This window comes from Silurus aristotelis (genome assembly GCF_946808225.1).
Source record: "Silurus aristotelis genome assembly, chromosome: 11".
In the NCBI taxonomy this organism is placed as follows: domain Eukaryota; kingdom Metazoa; phylum Chordata; class Actinopteri; order Siluriformes; family Siluridae; genus Silurus; species Silurus aristotelis.
In genome coordinates this window covers 19,379,666-19,397,811 of record NC_139584.1, presented here as the reverse complement: position 1 = coordinate 19,397,811, position 18,146 = coordinate 19,379,666, and the positions used below count along the sequence as shown (strand labels likewise).

Genomic DNA, 18,146 nt, shown 5'->3' with positions numbered 1-18,146 from the left:
TGTGTGTATATATATATATATATATATATATATATATATATATATATATATATATATATATATTCATTTATTCATTTTCTCCCGCTTATCTGTAATTCGGGTCACGGGGGCAGCAGTCTAAGCAGGCCCCCGCCTTCGACTGCTGCCCAATCCTCACAGCACCGTCCCTTACGGTCCCTCTTGCAGGAAGATATATATATATATTTGTGATCGTACATTTAAAAATCTTTTTAAAATTGTACATTTGAAAAACATCACATACTGGTAATTGTCTTCTGTGAAATCGTCATCACACACACACACACACACACACGTTATATAGATTTAAAAAAAAAAAATTTTATGCTGAGGAACACTGAAGTTTGTTGGTGAGTGTGTTGTCTATGAAGCTTGCAGCTGCTGGGATTGTCTTTCAGTCAGTGCTGTGTGAGATGCTAGTTTAAACAGTAATTTAGCTAGCTAGCAGATAGCAGATGTAGCTGGTCTAGGAGTGCAGAGCTGTGCTCTGTATAACTATTTGCTATTGTGAAATGTATGTTTCAATACAAACAGGAACTAAGTAAAGGCCCATATGGTACTCAAACTGGACATGCCTCAAGCTATGTTGAGGAATTTCTTTTAACACATAAGTAGAAACAATGAGGCCTGTTTATGTTACTGCTTTTAATGTAAAATCATTGTGGACTGAGATGTTTGGAAATACAAAACAGCAAAATGGATTAAATTATGTTTTCTTTATTAGTGAATGTCACAATCTCTGTTCAGGGCAATTTTAAAAAGGACAGAAAAGATACCTTTGAAAAGCTACAGAAATATGCTTTTAATGCAAACAAAAAAATAATGAACCACTTAGAACATTGCATCAAATGTATTATGATATTTAGAAATTCACAGATTTAAAATAAATGTTTACTCAAATAATAAAATGTACCAAAGCTAATACACAAGATATGTGTATAGAAATAGAATGACAAAAATTAAATTATTTAATGCTAAAGAATACAGTTACAGTAGATAAATAGTGATAAACATAATATGATAAATATAATATGTTTAAATTAACTGGCAAATAATAAAGACTAAATCTTATACCAATTGTGTGGACTAAAATTAATGAATAACAATAAAATAATAATAATAATAATTCATAGCCTGATTAAATATCTAGGATTAGCCCACATAACAAAAACAACTGTGCAATCATCTGAGCCAGCAGATAGTAATAAAATTAGCAAGGAATTAATAAATGGTAAATTAAAATCATTTTGTATTTGTAACATTTATCCAGCCCCCTGCAAAAGTATTATAAGACAATGCCAATTCAGTTTCTTTTTTTTTTTTTGCTTTACACTGAATACATTCAAAATGAAGGAGAGAGTAGATCAGAATTTAAAGTTCAATTTACTGTTCAATTTTGACTCAAACTAGGTATAGAATTTTAGGCTATTAATTGTTTAACAGTATATACAGTATATACAGTATATACAGTATATATATATATATATATATATATATATATATATATATATATATATATATATATATATATATATATACAGTGAGGAAAATAAGTATTAAACCAGCACATGTCCAGGCACATCTTAAGTTTGCCAATGACCATTTGGATGATCCAGAGGAGTCATGGGAGAAAGTCATGTGGTCAGATGAGACCAAAATAGAACTTCTGGGTCATAATTCCATTAAACGTGTTTGGAGGAAAAAGAATGATGAGTACCATCCCAAGAACACCATCCCTACTGTGAAGCATGGGGGTGGTAGCATAATGCTTTGGGGGTGTTTTTCTGCACATGGGACAGGGCGACTGCACTATATTAAGGAGAGGATGACCGGGGACATGTATTGCGAGATTTTGGGGAACAACCTCCTTCCCTCAGTTAGAGCATTGAAGATGGGTCGAGGCTGGGTCTTCCAACATGACAATGACCTGAAGCACACAGCCAGGATAACCAAGGAGTGGCTCTGTAAGAAGCATATCAAGGTTCTGGCATGGCCTAGCCAGTCTCCAGACCTAAACCCAATAGAGAATCTTTGGAGGAAGCTCAAACACCGTGTTTCTCAGCAACAGGCCATAAACCTGACTGATCTAGAGAAGATCTGTGTGGAGCAGTGGGCCAAAATCCCTCCTGCAGTGTGTGCAAACCTGGTGAAAAACTACAGGAAATGATTGACCTCTGTAATTGCAAACAAAGGCTTCTGTAGCAAATATTAACATTGACTTTCTCAGGTGTTCAAATACTTATTTGCAGCTGTATCATACAAATAAATAGTTAAAAAATCATACATTGTGTTTTCTGGATTTTTTTTTTAGATTATGTCTCTCACAGTGGACATGCACCTACGATGACAATTTCAGACCCCTCCATGATTTCTAAGTGGGAGAACTTGCAAAATAGCAGGGTGTACAAATACTTATTTTTCTCACTGTATATATATATATATATATATATATATATATATATATATATATATATATATATATATATATATATATATATATATGAATATATATACTTTGTTTTATTTTTTTTAGATGTATTCTTTTTTCACACATATTGTTATCTACTGTCTATAGTGTATAGCAACATAGTATAGAATTGGCCGTGCTGTTCAAATACTTTTCAATGGGACCGCATGTACAAGAAATTTACTACAATACTTGAATACAAAAAGTATTTTCCTTTTACAATATAAAGACAAATACTTTAAAATAGTATTTTTATATGGGAATATATTTAAAATTCATGTACTCTTCACCCAACATTGTAACCACATTAACCTAATATTATGTAAGTATGAAACAAGAACCAAGAACAGCCTCTATTTTACAATCTGGAAAATTGTAAGAGGATAAAGACAAAGGCAGCTAGCACTTATGGTTACACTCACATTAGGCTATTGATATATTTAACGTAATACTTGAATATAGTTTTAATGTATACAGTGCATTCGAAAGGTATTCAGAACCCTTCAATTATTTAAATTTGATGTTGCTGCCTTATACAACAATCGTTCAAACAGATGTTATTTTTAATAATCTACTTTTAGTACCCCATAATGACAGAGAAAACAGAATTTTTGAAATGTCTTTAAAAAAATAGAAAAAAAAGAAATATCACATGCACTGTACAGAGATACATATATACATACACACATATCTATCTATCTGTCTGTCTGTCTGTCTGTCTGTGTGTGTGTGTGTGTGTGTGTGTACATTTTTAAACACCAATTACCTTACCTGACTGTACTGAGGTTGTCTTGTAAAAATAAATGCAGACAGTAAACTTATAAAATCATAGTAATTGATAATAATAATTGATTTTCTCTACAACCATTCCATCAACTCCCCTTAGAGAAAATAGTAAGAGCCAGCTTTTACATGCAAAATGTCTGTGCAGTAGTACTAATGTCAGCATAAGGAGATGATTTCAAATTATTTCTTTTAATCAGTGGATCTGTTGTTTTGTGAATTAGTTTGATTGCATCTTTCTGGAAATCCAGGTTGTGTACTTTGTAACACGTGTATAAACACCTGGCATGTCTTTCTTTCCACATCCATCCCCCCAGCTAATCAGACCTATCAGGGTCATCACTCTATCCTTTTCACAAACCAGAGGACCACCTGAGTCACCCTAAAAGTAAAGAGAAAATGATCAGTTAATGAAAACATGGATTAATCATGCCAAACGAAGAGACACTGAAAAGTAAAGACATTTTAATTGAGTTGCAGTGTACTGAACATCAAGACATTTTCTTTTTTACAACACATACATGTGCAGTTCAACAAAACAATGTTATTAATCTTTTAGTGGGGAATGTGTTCATTACCTTACAAGCATCGTCCAGGCCACGTGTGTCTCCAGCACAAAGCATGTTCGGAGTTATTTCACGCCCACTGAGTTTCTCTGGTACACACTGGTCCTGGGGCCAGAGGCGCACATGACCCTGTTTTACTTGCTCAGAATAAAAGGGAGAGACTGAGAAGGAGACATGCCTTTAACATCAAGTAGATATTGTTTTATTTTTATGTTTTAGAGGTAAAACAAACCTTACATTCTCTTTCTTTGCCGTAACCAGAAATCTCACACTCCATCCAATCTGGGAAAACCATTCCAGGTTTAGGTAAACAGACAGGTAGCACCTCTGGAGAATTTATAGCACAGATGCCAATTGTACTCTTTAGCTTTAACAGGGCTGTTAGACAAAGAGTAAAAGTTAGCATTCAGTCAAATAATGACCATACCACCAAACTGATTAAATAAGAGGTGCATGTAAGGCTACATGGTATTTTATCCATACATCTTCCTTTCTTTAACAACACAAGTAATATAATATTAACTGAAAAGTAGTAAATGATTTAAATGTTTATTTTCTTTTTTTATATTTACTTCTACTAGTAATATTTTATACAGTGCTGTGCAAATGTTTTAGACAGTTGTGGAAAAAATGCTGTTAAGTAAGAATACTTTTAAACATAAAACTGTTAACCAATTATAATAAGCAGATGCTAATGATCATCAATTTTATATGTTGGTTGAAACACTTCCATTAACTGAAACAGGAACAGCTGTGTAGGAGCTTCAAAATGGGTGAGAAACAGCCAAACTTTGCCACTAATGTGAGGGTTTCATGCCCTAAGTTATATAGCATGGCAAGACTGAGCAACAAGACACTGCATCAGCAAGGTAATTCCCAGACAAAGATTTAAAAGCAGACTTCAAGATGTTTAGCTGTTTAGCTGCAAAAAATATGGGCAATGTTGAGGCCTGTAAACACAGTGCTCGGCCAAGGAAACTTAATGTAGCAGATGAAAGACATCACAAGGCTAAGTGAATCAACTCTGCACAAAAACATAGGAAATGGGTTGCAGAAAAATGGCAGTAAATCTCTGTACCGATAAGTGAAAATATGTTTAGCTGTAGCAAAAAAAACTAAAAAAACAAACGTTTTTAATAATAATCAGTATCTGCAAGCAACAGTAAAGCATGGTGTCTAAAATGGTTTACTTTCCATTTTGTTAATTGATAATCAGAAACAATTTTAAGTAACTATAAATCAGAAAGATTTCTATTTCTGAAAGCATTCATAATTTACAGAATTTTTTCACAAATGCCTACAACTTTTGAACAGTACTGTATATGCATAAATCTTAGTGTATTTTCTTTAGTTATATTATTTTTAACATTATACCGAAGACATCCAAAATATCATGAAAGGTTCATGAATCGTAAAAGTCTCTAAAACTACAACCAAATGTCATCTACACTACCTCAAGGGGTTTGAAAGGGTTTTAAAAAATCTTCTACTCATCCTAAAACAAACTCAAGCCAAACCAAGGTCCTGCCACTGCCATTTCAGTCTTTTGATTTGAAACACATAAAAAAAACAAAAAAAAAAAACAAAAACAAAAAAAACGTGTGGTGTGCACTAAATTCAACCTAGATATTTTAAGCATCTGAAAGGATTGTGTCTATGAGTAATTGTCTCAGATCACTTGACATGTGTTCCCCAACCTAATCAGTCATTATGAGAAAATAACTGTCATGTTGGTAAACGGCGGAAGCACAAAGTATTGACTAAGAGGGGGGCAATAATTGTGGAACACATATTTTATAAAGATTTTTTCCTGATAAATCTGTGTTGTTTGCAATTGTTTGATATCGATGACAGCAGAGTTTTTTTAACAAAAGAACAAAATGCAATTTTTTACAGCCTTCTTTTAGAGGGCACTGTACAACAGATAGATAGATAGATAGATAGATAGATAGATAGATAGATAGATAGATAGATAGATAGATAGATAGATAGATAGATAGATAGATAGATAGATAGATAGATAGATAGATAGATAGACAGATAGACGGACGGACGGACGGACGGACGTAAAGATAGATAGACAGACAGATAGACACACAGACAGACAGACAGCTCGAAATTACCTATGTCATTATCATAATTTGCATCGTTGTATTGTTCGTAGATAAAATACTTCTCCACATCAAATATCTGCTCACTGCTGGAGTTCTGTTGCCTAAAGGTTCGGCCAAGCATCACGGTCAGGCGATTTTCTGCAAATCTAAATATGCAGTCAAGCATTATGAGTATTAATACAGAAAAATCTATTGTACACCAGATATAAAAGGTTTACATACTTCTGTAAAATTGGCAGGTTTTCATTGTGTAAAAATAAACAAGATAAACAAAGTTATTCCCTTCATTTAGAGTGCTACTTGTGGGAGCTTGTAGATTGCATCATGACTTGCAGCCCTACAGCACACTTTCAAATTTTTTGTGTTTATGTAGCCATGTGTTTTTGCATTGGTTTATGTAATTTTTCCACCTGTCTTGTCAGTTGTTAATTCCATCATGTGTCCTCAACTGTTTTAAATTTAAACTTTCAGTCGGCCTTTTTTTTTTACGCTTACACTGTTTGTCCCTTTGCTGTTGTTACTATGTTTTTCCACATGTAGATAGATGCTGCATCTGAAATAGTTAACTGAATTTCATGTATTCAGGCACTGATGTAAATATCATGTGCCAGAGAGAAAAGGCTGTCCTGGTCAATTTGGTCATAAATGTTCCATCTACCCTGTATTAACATCTGTGTCGCTTAGTAAAAACAATAATAATAATCAAAAATTTAGTAAAACTTTTGATTATTTTTGTGATGTTTATTTTACCATTATGTTTATTATACACTGGCCATCAAAGAAAAAGTCATACTAATATTTCGTTAGATCGCTTTTAGCTTTAATTACGGCACGCATTTGCCGTGGAATCATTTCGATAAGCTTCTGCGATGTCACAACAAGATCTTGTATTGATGATGGGAGAGTCAGACAAGATGATGGTTCCCCACTATCCTTCCAGTTTTTTAATAATGCGTTGGACAATTCTGAACCCAATTTTAGTAGTTTCAGCAATCTCCTTGGATGTTTTCTTAGTTTGATTCATGCCAATAATTTGACCCTTCTAAAACAGATTAATATCTTTTCAACGACCACAGAATGTGTCTTCTGACATGGTTGTTTTAGAAATGAGAAGCTACTCACTGGATCAGTAAGGGTTAAAAAACTTGTTGCCAGATGAAACATAATCATCCATGAAATAATTATCCAATGGGAGGCTCTTTCCTATTTGCTTACTTAAATCCAGGTGGTGACTTTTTTTTTGACGGGCAGTGTATGAAAACACATTAAATAAAAAAATACAAACTATTAAAAAACTACTGTTAGTCACATTTACATTTCAGGCACGTCATGCATTTGTACACCAACCACAAGCTGAACATGTAGGTTAATAATTGTTTTTATAGACATCACTTGTACAGCAAGATACCTTAACGTGTTATCAAAATTGTTTGGTTATGCGATCTTTTGAATAATATATTTTGTGACGTTCTTGTAATCGTTGACTATGCAGTCTACACAATTATTCCATGATTGTGCAGTCACACAAATAATGATCTGCCTAACCTTTCTTGTGTTGCCATCTATGCCCTTATGTCATGTACAGTGGCATACGAAAGTTTGGGTACCCCTGGTCAAAAATTCAGTTAATGTATAAAGTTAAGCAAGTGAAAGATGAAATGATCTTTAAAGAGCATAGGACAAGTTAAACATCATTTGCAATATTTTAAGCAGTATCACTGTATCTTTTTTGTTTTCTACAATTTTAGAATGAAAAAGGAAAAACAGCACCCTGAAGAATGGAAACCCAAGTAGACTTGAACTCTCAGATAATTTTGACCAAATGCAAATTGCAACACTTTATAAATACCCAAACTCCTCTAACCTTGTCCCTTGTCCCATTTTCAGGAGTAGGCTATAAGAGGATAGCAAAGTGTTCTGAGTATTTTTACAGTAAAACCCTATTGCACGAGCAACTAATAGTACGAGAAAACGAAGTTAAAACAAAATTTTACCCTAATTTGCGAACAAATTTCGAAGGCACGAGCAAACCCATGCTGCCGGTTCCCCGCTTTCGGCTGAGGGTACCATCAGTCACTTAGTTTATCTCGTGTCGCTCAGTCGCTCTCGTTGTTCAGTGCAGCAAAAACTAAACTTTTTTAGTGTTATATTTTTATTTCACTAGAAATCTTGAAAAACGTCTTCCAAGAAAATCAGTGATGGTACTGGGAAAACGAAAGTAAATAGAATTACCATTGAAACCAAGAAAGAAATAGTCGAAAAGTACGAGCGTGGTGTACGTCTCATACTCACAAGCAACCACTACCACATGGGTAAGTGTTAAATTATGTTTACCATACAGTAATTTGAGGTGTTGGAAGTGCAGAAATAAGCGATTGAATTAAGTTTCGTAACAGATTAAATCACTTTTACATTAATTCTTATGGGGAAAACTAGTTCGAACATACGAGCAAATAGACCTACGAGCTATATTCACAAACGAATTATGCTCGCCCAACAGGGTTTTACTGTACCAATTTCCTCCATTCAGAATGTAATTAAGAAATGGCAATTAACAATTAAAATAAAATAAAAGTGCTTGCATGGTTGCTAGAAAAGCAAGTCAGAACCCCAATTTGACTGCAGGAATATTTGCCAGACTCTGGAGTTGTGGTACACTGTTCAGCGACACCTGCACAAATGTGGCCTTTATGGAAGAGTCATCAGAAAAACCTCTCCAGCGTTCTCAACAAAATTCAGTGTTTGAATTTTGCAAAAGAACATTTACACAGGCCTGATGCATTTTGGAAAACAGTTCTGTGGACCAATGCGGTTAAAGTAGAATTCTTTGGCTGCAATGAGCAAAGGTATCTTTGAAGAACAAAGGGCACAGAATTTTATGAAAAGAACAACAGTCCAACTGTTGGAGTCATGAGGGTGGATTGATCATGCTTAAGGTTGTACAGCAGCCATTTGCATGAGGGAACATTTCATGGGTAGAGAGAAGAATGGATTCAATTAAGTTCCAACAATTTCTGTAAGGAAACATTTGTAAAAAAAAGCTACATTTGAAAAAAGGATGGCTTCGACAAATGCACACCTCAAAATCGATGGACTACCTCAAGAAGCACAAGCTGAAGGTTTTGCCATGGCCCTCACAGTCTTCTGACCTAAACATCATTGAAAATCTGTGGATAGACCTCAAAACAGCAGTGCTTGTAAGATGGCCTCTCATAGAAGGATCTCATAGAACTGGAAGACTGTTGTAACAGAAAATGGGTGAAAATATCTTAAACAATAAATGAAAGACTTTTTGGGGGGGGAGTGGTGGCTCCAGCGCCTTAACCGCTGGAGCCACCACTCCCCCCCCAAAAAGTCTTTCATTTATTGTTTAAGATATTTTCACCCATTTTCTGTTACAACAGTTCAAGCCCCGGTATCGCCAAGCTGCCACTCTTGGGCCCTTGAGCAAGGCCCTTATGCTCCAGGGGACCCTTATGAGAAAAATAAATCAAGGACCGTGACGTCGGAGCGACGTGGGGCCGCCTTCCCGTGGGCTCACCACCTGCAGGAGGGACCGTAGGGGCCGGTGCTGAGAGGATTGGGCAGCAGTCGAAGGCGGGGGCCTTGACAGCCCGATCCCTGGACACAAAGAAGTGTCTGGGGAATCTGCTTAGACTGCTGCCCCCGCGACCCGAAATGCGGATAAGCGGGAGAAGATGAATGAATGATGAATGAATGAAAGACTTTTTGTTTCTGTTATTTTGAATATGTAAAACATGAAAAAAAAGATTTTGAACAATGTGAAGGGATGTATCATCTGTAACTTTACGCCTTTTGAAGATCATTGCATCTACCACTTGCTTAACTGTTCACATTAACTGCAATTTTGTTAATATTATATTAATATATTTTGTCCAGGGGGGCCCAAACTTTTACTTGCCACTGTATGCACTGAAAAATATATCCAAGTTTCATTTCTATAGTATTGTAATTTGAGAATATACACTAAATAGGTTGCTGAAAGGTGTGGGGTGTACTCACTTTTGTAAGATACTGTACATGGTTTGTGTGTGATCAGATCAATAGCAAGCCATTTGTGCAAATAAAATATAAATAATGCAGGTCAAGAGGCAAGCTGCATAGCTAAGTCATAATTTAGTCATGATAAGAGCTTCTGTAAAAGTAGTCTTAGCACTGAGTGTGAATGTACACAAAATGTTAAAGAGATCAATTAATTCTTTGTACCTAAGATAAAATTGAAATAACTATGATAACTATGAATTCATGTTTTAGATTTGTGCAATATCCGTACCGAACCACGAGAGTGTGGGTGAGCCCTTCCATGAGTACTGGAAAGGAAACTCAAGTAAATAAAGCTCTGCTTGGTGAACTTTTGTCTGTCTCTCTTTCCAACACGATTTATCTTGTTTTCCTTTTTTCACATTACAAAACTTTAGACAAAGTCTTGTACCACAAAGTCCCTGTAACTTGAAAAAAGAGAATGCTCACCCCTCCTGAAAACAGTGTGCTGCAGAGAGGACCCAACAGGAGTCAATCAAAACTCCCCCACACAGAAAGTTGTGTGATTTTGTACGTGGAGAGTACACAGTAATTGCTGCTTGCCATGGGTGCTGCCTGATGTCACTAACCTGACCACCAATTATTCTGAATACTGGCAAAGAATTAGAGGGCCTTTCAGAGCGATGACCACAAGATGCTGAAAGAAAAACCAATTTTTGTCGATCAAAATATTATGAAATGTCAATTAAGGCTTATAAAAAGGCTATTTCCACCAGAAATGTTCGAGTTCTCTCACCCCCTCTGATGGATGTAGGGGCTCTAGGACCAAGAGTTGTGATGGTAGATGGTGTCTTTGCTATATAGGAAAGGCATCATTAGTCAAGTCAAAAGTCATTTTAACAATATAAAGTTGGTACAGTACACAGTGACATGAAACAAAGTTCCTCCATGACCAAGGTGATACATAACATACGTTTTCTTGGACAGAAGAAGAGCTTTATAAAATACTACGACCCCAATTATGAAAATTATGGGTAAATCTTTTTATATAAATAAACAGAATGCAGTGATTTGCAATTTCATAAACAGATTTTATTCAAAACATGAAAAGCATATCCAATGTCCAAACTGCGGAAATGTACCAATTTAAGGAAACAAACAAGGTACTTTTGGATTTCTTGGCTGCAACATTAAAAATGTTGGGATAGGACAGAAAAAGACTGCATTTACATTTACATTTGCGGCATTTAGCAGACGCCCTTGTCCGAAGGAAGGAGGAAGACAGTGAACAATTACTTTCTTGGTAGGCTACTGTTTAGATACAAGCCGTGTAACAGACACTGTCTTTCATTAAAGCCTGTGTAAAGTTCATTAGTTTCAATGTAGGCATTATACACAGGTGCGGCTTATTATTGTTCAAAATAAAAATCTTTGTCAAATTCAGTGGGTGCGGCTTATATTTGGGTGTGCTTAATAGTCTGGAAATTATGGTAGGTTAATTGCCACAGGTCAGAATTATAATTGGTTGAATAAAGGAGTATTTTATTTGTATATACAGCCTTTTGTGAATAGGTTATTATTTTGCTCCCCCAACATCCAACAGCCTGGGGTGCTCCTGAGGTACCAGTGATCTTGTCCCTTTCTTCTTTCTAGATTTGCCTAATTAATCCTCATGCTCTAGCATGTAATTGATGGAGTTCTTTTCAAATGGAGACCATTTGCTGCTGCTAAAGATGGTTCCCCTATATTTAGCAATCTAAAGATTCATTAAGTTACTGATACAGTAGGTAAATGAAAGTCTCTAATACAGTGGTTCTTAACCTTGTTGGAGGTACTGACCCCCACCAGTTTCATATGCGCATCCACCGAACCCTTCTTAATTGGAAAAATAAAATATGATTTTTTTTTTATTCAAAACATAGGTATATATTTTACTGGTGCACAAAATAAACCGTGCATCAACATCACTGTGTTCAAATAACAAAACCAATAAAATATGATTTTTACACAAAAACAAAATAATGAATATTTACTGCAAATCAGTGTGACTTCTGCTCATGAATCATATGAGTCGGGTATGTGTCTTGACCTCCGCCGAATCCCTGAGACTGGCTCACCGAACCCCGGGGTTCGATCGAACCCAGGTTAAGAACCACTGCTCTAATAGATCCCTTTCCCTTGCACTCTACTGTGCTCTTGCTCAGCCAGCTCAACCAGCTCAAACTTCTGAGGAGAAAGCAGATTGACGCACACTGTCAAGCTGGGTGGTGCCTTGAGTGACATCTCTGAGCAAGTAGTCTTGACCAGACAATCTTTGTTGTCCTGCTGAACCTCTAGCTGTAACTGTTTCACCAGAAAGCATACCTTTGACACAAAGATTATTTAGATTTTTGGAGATCAGTGCCTGTATTGTCGATGGTAAAATGTGTCTGCTGATTCATCCTCCAGTTTTGCTGCAAGGTAAGAGATGTCTTTCTCCTGCTGTGAAGTTGCTGTCAGCTCTTGCATGAGTTTACTAAGCACTCGAATGTTGAGTCATAAACCTATACAATTTATTATAGTTTTCCTTCACTTGGGTAGTAAGGTGTCCGATTTCCCTTCCAGGTGTAAGGAGAGTTCCAGGCAAATCTTGCCGTGACCGTGAAGATGGAGCTGATAATTCAGAGGACTTGCTAAATTATTGCATGACATCCTGGAGTTGCTCCCATAGGAAGGCTTGAATTGGATGGCTGCCAGTTCATGCATTGAGTGCAAACTGCACAGAACTTCTTGAAGGAATAGCGTTGTGTGTACATGCCCTTCTTGATAATTACTGTTGTCCTGAAAGGCAGATTAAATAGTGACTATAATCTTATAATATAATGTATACTTACAGCATTTGGGGATATCACAGAGTTCCCATGTCAGCTGGGCTCCTTTATAAATGTGACACCAGGGGCCAATATCACCATCTGGGTTCCTAACAAGATAAAAAAAAAAAAATAATCATGTACATATGGTCCTGTATTTTATTATGTAATTTTAGTTTTGCAGGGGTGAATTCAAGTATAATGCCAACAGAATATGTTCACCATGTTATTTATCCTCTTGTACCACAACATAAAATGTAAACATATTGTAATGGGCTTTCTTTTTGCTTCTTTTGAAATGGTTCTCTACAGTAAGAAGTAAGTTTTAAGTTAACCATATTTGAATAAAAAAAATAAAAATCTAAAAACTGTGTAATTTATGATCATTCATCCCATCAGTGTAAATTCTCCTTTTAATGTTTCTTTGTGTTTTCTGGTTGGAGGTTGTGAATTAAACGAATTAGAAACATTGCATAAATGTAAAAGTCTGGCTGACTATAATTGATTCTTCTCAACAATTTCTAATCTATATTTTCTCGATTTATACGATCTGTTGCATGAGATGAGCTGTCTCTTGGACACTCATATCAATTGGCCATTTTGCCCTAATATTTAATTTGGCCCAATAGGTTCCCTGGTGATCTAGTGGTTAGGATTCGGTGCTCTCACCGCCGTCGCCCAGGTTCGATTCCCGGTCAGGGAACCGAACCTAGCCATTAGGATTGCAAAAGCCAGTGCACTCTTAGTGCTGGTCCCAAGCCCGGATAAATAGGGAGGGTTGCGCTAGGAAGGGCATCCAGCGTAAAAACGTGCCAAAATCGAACATGCAGATCATGAATACAGATGATCCGCTGTGGCGACCCCTAATGGGAGAAGAAAGTACTTAATTTGGCCTAATCTTATGTAGTGTCTTCATGATGCAATTTTTATGTCATCTTATAATTACTTAACTTACTTAAACTCAAATCTTAATAAATTGACAGGGATTCATTAACACTCTCACCATCATTTACATTAACTTTAAAATCCTCAGTATAATATTTTATAATAAGTCTTTTCAATTGTGGAGTTTAGTTAATTCAGCAAAAGACTTAATAGAAATGTCAGGCCATTACTGTTATTTGAATGAATAGGCTTACTAAGAAATTACAGAATTAATTAAAATGTGCTGTTTCAAGAACCAGCAGGAAAAGAGCAGCAACAATATCTCCAAAAACTCAGTTTAAAATGCAATATTCAAATTGGCAATGCAATATTTAAAATGGAAATGTATTTCTGTATTTATGTTTACATTTTCTATTACCATATGTGCAAAGTTTGGTGCAAAAGGAAAATTAAATTATATAATTTACATTCGCCATACCCAACAGTAGTTTTTATATGTAAATTACATACTAATTTTAATGTTTTATAAGTTGCCCACATCAATTTATGTCCAAGCAGAAATAGAAGCAAAATGATCATTTAAATCTTAATCCTAAATGCAATTAGAATCAATGGATAGGTCACTTAGGATTGCATTTCATTATAACACTGTGTGATATTTGTAGCAAAATTACATGTGTATTTCAAAATGCATTCTGAGCCAAAGTTAGATCAAAAAGTTAGCAAAATTGTGGTTTAAATGCATTTAATGCATTGACACATAGGACATTTGTAGCAGTTTCTCCAAAAATCTGCCCAAGCACTGAAGCACCAAATGTGGTCAGCTAAGAAAGCATTTTCAAATCTACATCCATTCATAGGGGGTGTTAAATAAAAATGCATTTTCAAACGTTAATGCATTAAAAAGACATTTAAATCAGTATTTTGATACCTTTTTATCTATACCTTTGGCTCAGAATGGATTTTGAAATACACATTGAATTTAGCTAAAAATATCACACAGTGTTCTGATGAAAATGCATTTAGGACAAATAAGATTAAAATTATAATTTTGCTACTGCTTGGACACGTTACACATATAAAATCAATCTGGGTAATACATTTTAATTTTGCAACTTGTAAATTGTTAGGTACATACAATTACCGTAATTTCCGGACTATAAAGCGCACCCATATATAAGCCGCACCCACTGAATTTGACAAAGATTTTATTTTTAACATAAATAAGCCTACACTGAAACTTATGAACTTTACACAGGCTTTAACAAAAGACACTAAATGCAATATGTTGCGCTTCTATTAGGAGCATAGCAGTGTTTTGGGAATAGCCTGCCACTGCATTCTTCCACTATTACTGCGTGTGTGTAAGACTGAGGATTATGTCCTTTTTATTTTCTGATGCTCATTTCTAAGTTTCTTTGACTAACCCATAACGCTGTTGCCAAGAAAAATAAAAAAGCACGAGTTTTGGAAACCTGTCTGTGCTTATATGATTTCTGTTGCAACTGGAGTTTTAGTGAGCTATTCCTTGACCCAGACTCAACGCGTTACAACGGCTTGTATTTAAACAGTAGCCTACCAAGAAAGTCATTGTTCACTGTCTTCCTCCTTCCTTTAACAACTAGAGTGGTACCTTGAGATACGAGTGCATTAATGTAGGAGTTTTCTGAGGTACGAGCGGTCACCCGGTAGATTTTTTTGCTTTGTTACGCGAGCAAAAAATTGAGGTACGAGCTCGAGACGCCGCTGCTAGATGGCGAAGCGAAGTCAGAAAGCGAAGATTGTGACAAAAATAAAGATAAGCAAAGAACAAAAAGTAAACATTTTAAAGTTTAGGGATACGTAGTGCACAGGAGTGATAGTAAAAAACAAGTTTTCCCTCCGCCTCCGCTTATCTCCACACGCACACACACACACACACACACACACACACACACACACACACATACACACACACATACACACACACACACACACACACACACACACACACACACACACACACACACACACACACATACACACACACATACACACACACACACACACACACCCCACCGGCGTTTTTTGTTAGCTCAAGTCGTCTCATCTCCAAGGAAAATACACTGAATAAAAGCTTATTATATCTTTACATACTCTTTCTATTATGTTTTTATACAAGATTTGTTATTTAGAAATGTATTTTCCAATTAAATAACGAAACATAAAAACGGGGTTTCATTTTGAGGGTTGGAACAGATTAATGCCATTTTAAGTATTTTCAATATGGAAAACTGATTTGATGTGCGAGCAAATTGAGATACAAGCTAGTCCACTGAACAAATTAAACTCGTAGGTCAAGGTACCACTGTATTTATCTCGGGAGTTTATCTTTTGTCATCGTCGTGTGCCACCGGTGAAAGGTTTTTCTCCTGATGCTGTGCAGCTCAGAACACAGGTGAAGTGCGTTTTTTCGTTTCCGGTCGGAAATTTCATTGGTCTAATGTTATGTCGCTCAGTTTTTTGGCTTGAAGTTTGTGAAACCGGGAAAAACCCAGGAAAAATCCATATATTAGCCGCTTCGTTGTTTAAGCCGCAGGTTTCAAAACGTGGGAAAAAAGTAGCGGCTTATAGTCCGGAAAAATACGGTAGTATGTCATTTACATAGTAAAACTACTATTGGAAAAGGAAAATGTTAATTATATGATTTTCATTTTTCTTTTGCACAAACTTTGCACATGTAGTGAAATACAGAATTACTTTTCCATATTAAATATTGCATTGTCGTTTTGTCATTTGTCAAAGCATTGTTGCATTGTCGTTTTGCATATTGCATTTTTAAAATAAATAAATAACTAAAAAGTTTTTTGCTACCTATATACTTCCATTCTCCATGATCATCATGAGAAACATTAGGTATCTTGGCAATAGAATAGACAAGCTTAGTCTATTGCAGCATGACCCAGAGAGAGTACTGGAAATGCAGCATGCTTTGTTACACTGAGACATGGCTGCAACAGGGTATTACACTACTTCAAGCCCCAACATTCACAAAATAAGGGTGAACAGAGATGCTGGATTGAGTAGTAAGAAAAAAGGCATGGTGGGTGTTGCACTGTTTGTAAACAACAGATGTGTAAATTGTTGCATCCTCCTTCCATGAAGGAGCATCACTGTTACCAATGCGTTGAACTGTTGGCTGTTGGTTTATGCTAATATTATCTTCCAATGTGGGATCCCACTATAGATAACCGAAAAAAGTGGTATGTGACGTAATATACTCAGCTTTTGTGATACTCCAAACTCCAAAGTTTGTTAACCATGTTACCAAAGAGATCAGAAGACTGGATCTCCTGTACAGAAATGTGAAGAGCGCATACACCTTTTACTTTGCCACCACTGGGAAGGTTTGACCATAACCTAGTTCTACTGTCACCCACATACTGACCTGTTGTCCTAAAGCAGTCTGTGACATAGAAAACATTAAAAAGATTATCAAAAGAGGAGGAAGGAGCTCTGAAGACCTGCTTTGTTGTTATTGTTGATAACCTTTCTTGATAACCTTGGACAACCAAGGACCTTATGAACAAAAACAACTTAGACAAAAGGACAGAAAAGAAAAATGAGGGGTGTGCAGAAAGAGCTGAAAGGACTGAGGAAGAAAAAAGAAGCCTATAGAAGGAAACATTTTGAAGCTGGAAGGAAAGCTTAAAAAAAACAATGCTAGGAGGTGTGGGCTGGTATAAAGCTGATCACTGACTTCATAGGAAAATACCAGCCTGTGGAAGGCAGGTACAAAAGGTACCTGCACAATACCTTTTTTCAAAAGGTACAGCACAATACCCTTGCACACTATCTCCTCCACTTCCTCATCATCATTACTATAACTGTATAACCCACTCCCCCAAAGATCAAGACCAAACAACTTTTCTCACCCAGACATCTGCACCAGTTCTCCCCCGCTGACCTCACAACAGCTCACCCACCCTCATCCTACAGACCCAAGATAATCACAACTTCCACCTCACCTAGCTGTCATGCCTGGATAGGTCAAAAGACAGTTGGAGAATTGGAAACTTGTAAAAAGCTTTCTGGGTCCGATGGAATCAGTCCAAGGGTACAGAAAGCCTGCACTAACCAGCTGTGTGGCATTCTCCAGCACCTCTTCAATCTAAGCCTTCAACAAAGGAAAGCACCATGACTGTAGAAAACATTATGTTTCAAAGAAAATATCGTCCTCATCTCTGAATGACTACAGTCCCATGTCCCTCACACATCACAAGCCATAAAAGTCTTAAAGAGTCTAGTGCTGCTCCATCTTAGGTCGCAGGTTAGCGCTTTTATATTTTTCAGGGCTCACTCCCATCTGGACTACAACACAACCACCAATACAATGAGAATAACTTTATTTTAACACAATCCAACATCTCATTCTAATAAAGAAAATTTTAAGTATGCATGTGGGCAAGTCCATGATCTCCTG

The 18,146-nt window shown here is 36.2% G+C and overlaps 1 protein-coding gene and 1 long non-coding RNA gene across 3 annotated transcripts in view; one reads left to right on the top strand and one right to left on the bottom strand.

Annotated features, from left to right (window-relative positions):
- Nucleotides 1–3,193: 3,193 nt before the first annotated feature.
- The window catches only part of plat (plasminogen activator, tissue), a 38,167-nt gene continuing 23,214 nt past the window's right edge, over nucleotides 3,194–18,146 (bottom strand). For both annotated transcript variants that reach the window (XM_083554506.1, XM_083554507.1), the window contains exons 9-15: nucleotides 12,824–12,909; nucleotides 10,747–10,806; nucleotides 10,440–10,647; nucleotides 5,958–6,094; nucleotides 4,072–4,212; nucleotides 3,847–3,995; nucleotides 3,194–3,650 (exon numbers count right to left, since the gene is read on the bottom strand). In XM_083554506.1, the coding sequence (XP_083410632.1) occupies nucleotides 3,489–3,650; nucleotides 3,847–3,995; nucleotides 4,072–4,212; nucleotides 5,958–6,094; nucleotides 10,440–10,647; nucleotides 10,747–10,806; nucleotides 12,824–12,909 (943 nt within the window). In that variant the 3' untranslated portion in view covers nucleotides 3,194–3,488. The remainder of the gene's footprint in view (nucleotides 3,651–3,846; nucleotides 3,996–4,071; nucleotides 4,213–5,957; nucleotides 6,095–10,439; nucleotides 10,648–10,746; nucleotides 10,807–12,823; nucleotides 12,910–18,146) is intronic.
- Nucleotides 11,233–12,813, top strand: LOC310733418. The gene is made up of 3 exons (XR_014535730.1): nucleotides 11,233–11,759; nucleotides 12,118–12,438; nucleotides 12,700–12,813. It is a non-coding gene; the product is annotated as an uncharacterized lncRNA (long non-coding RNA).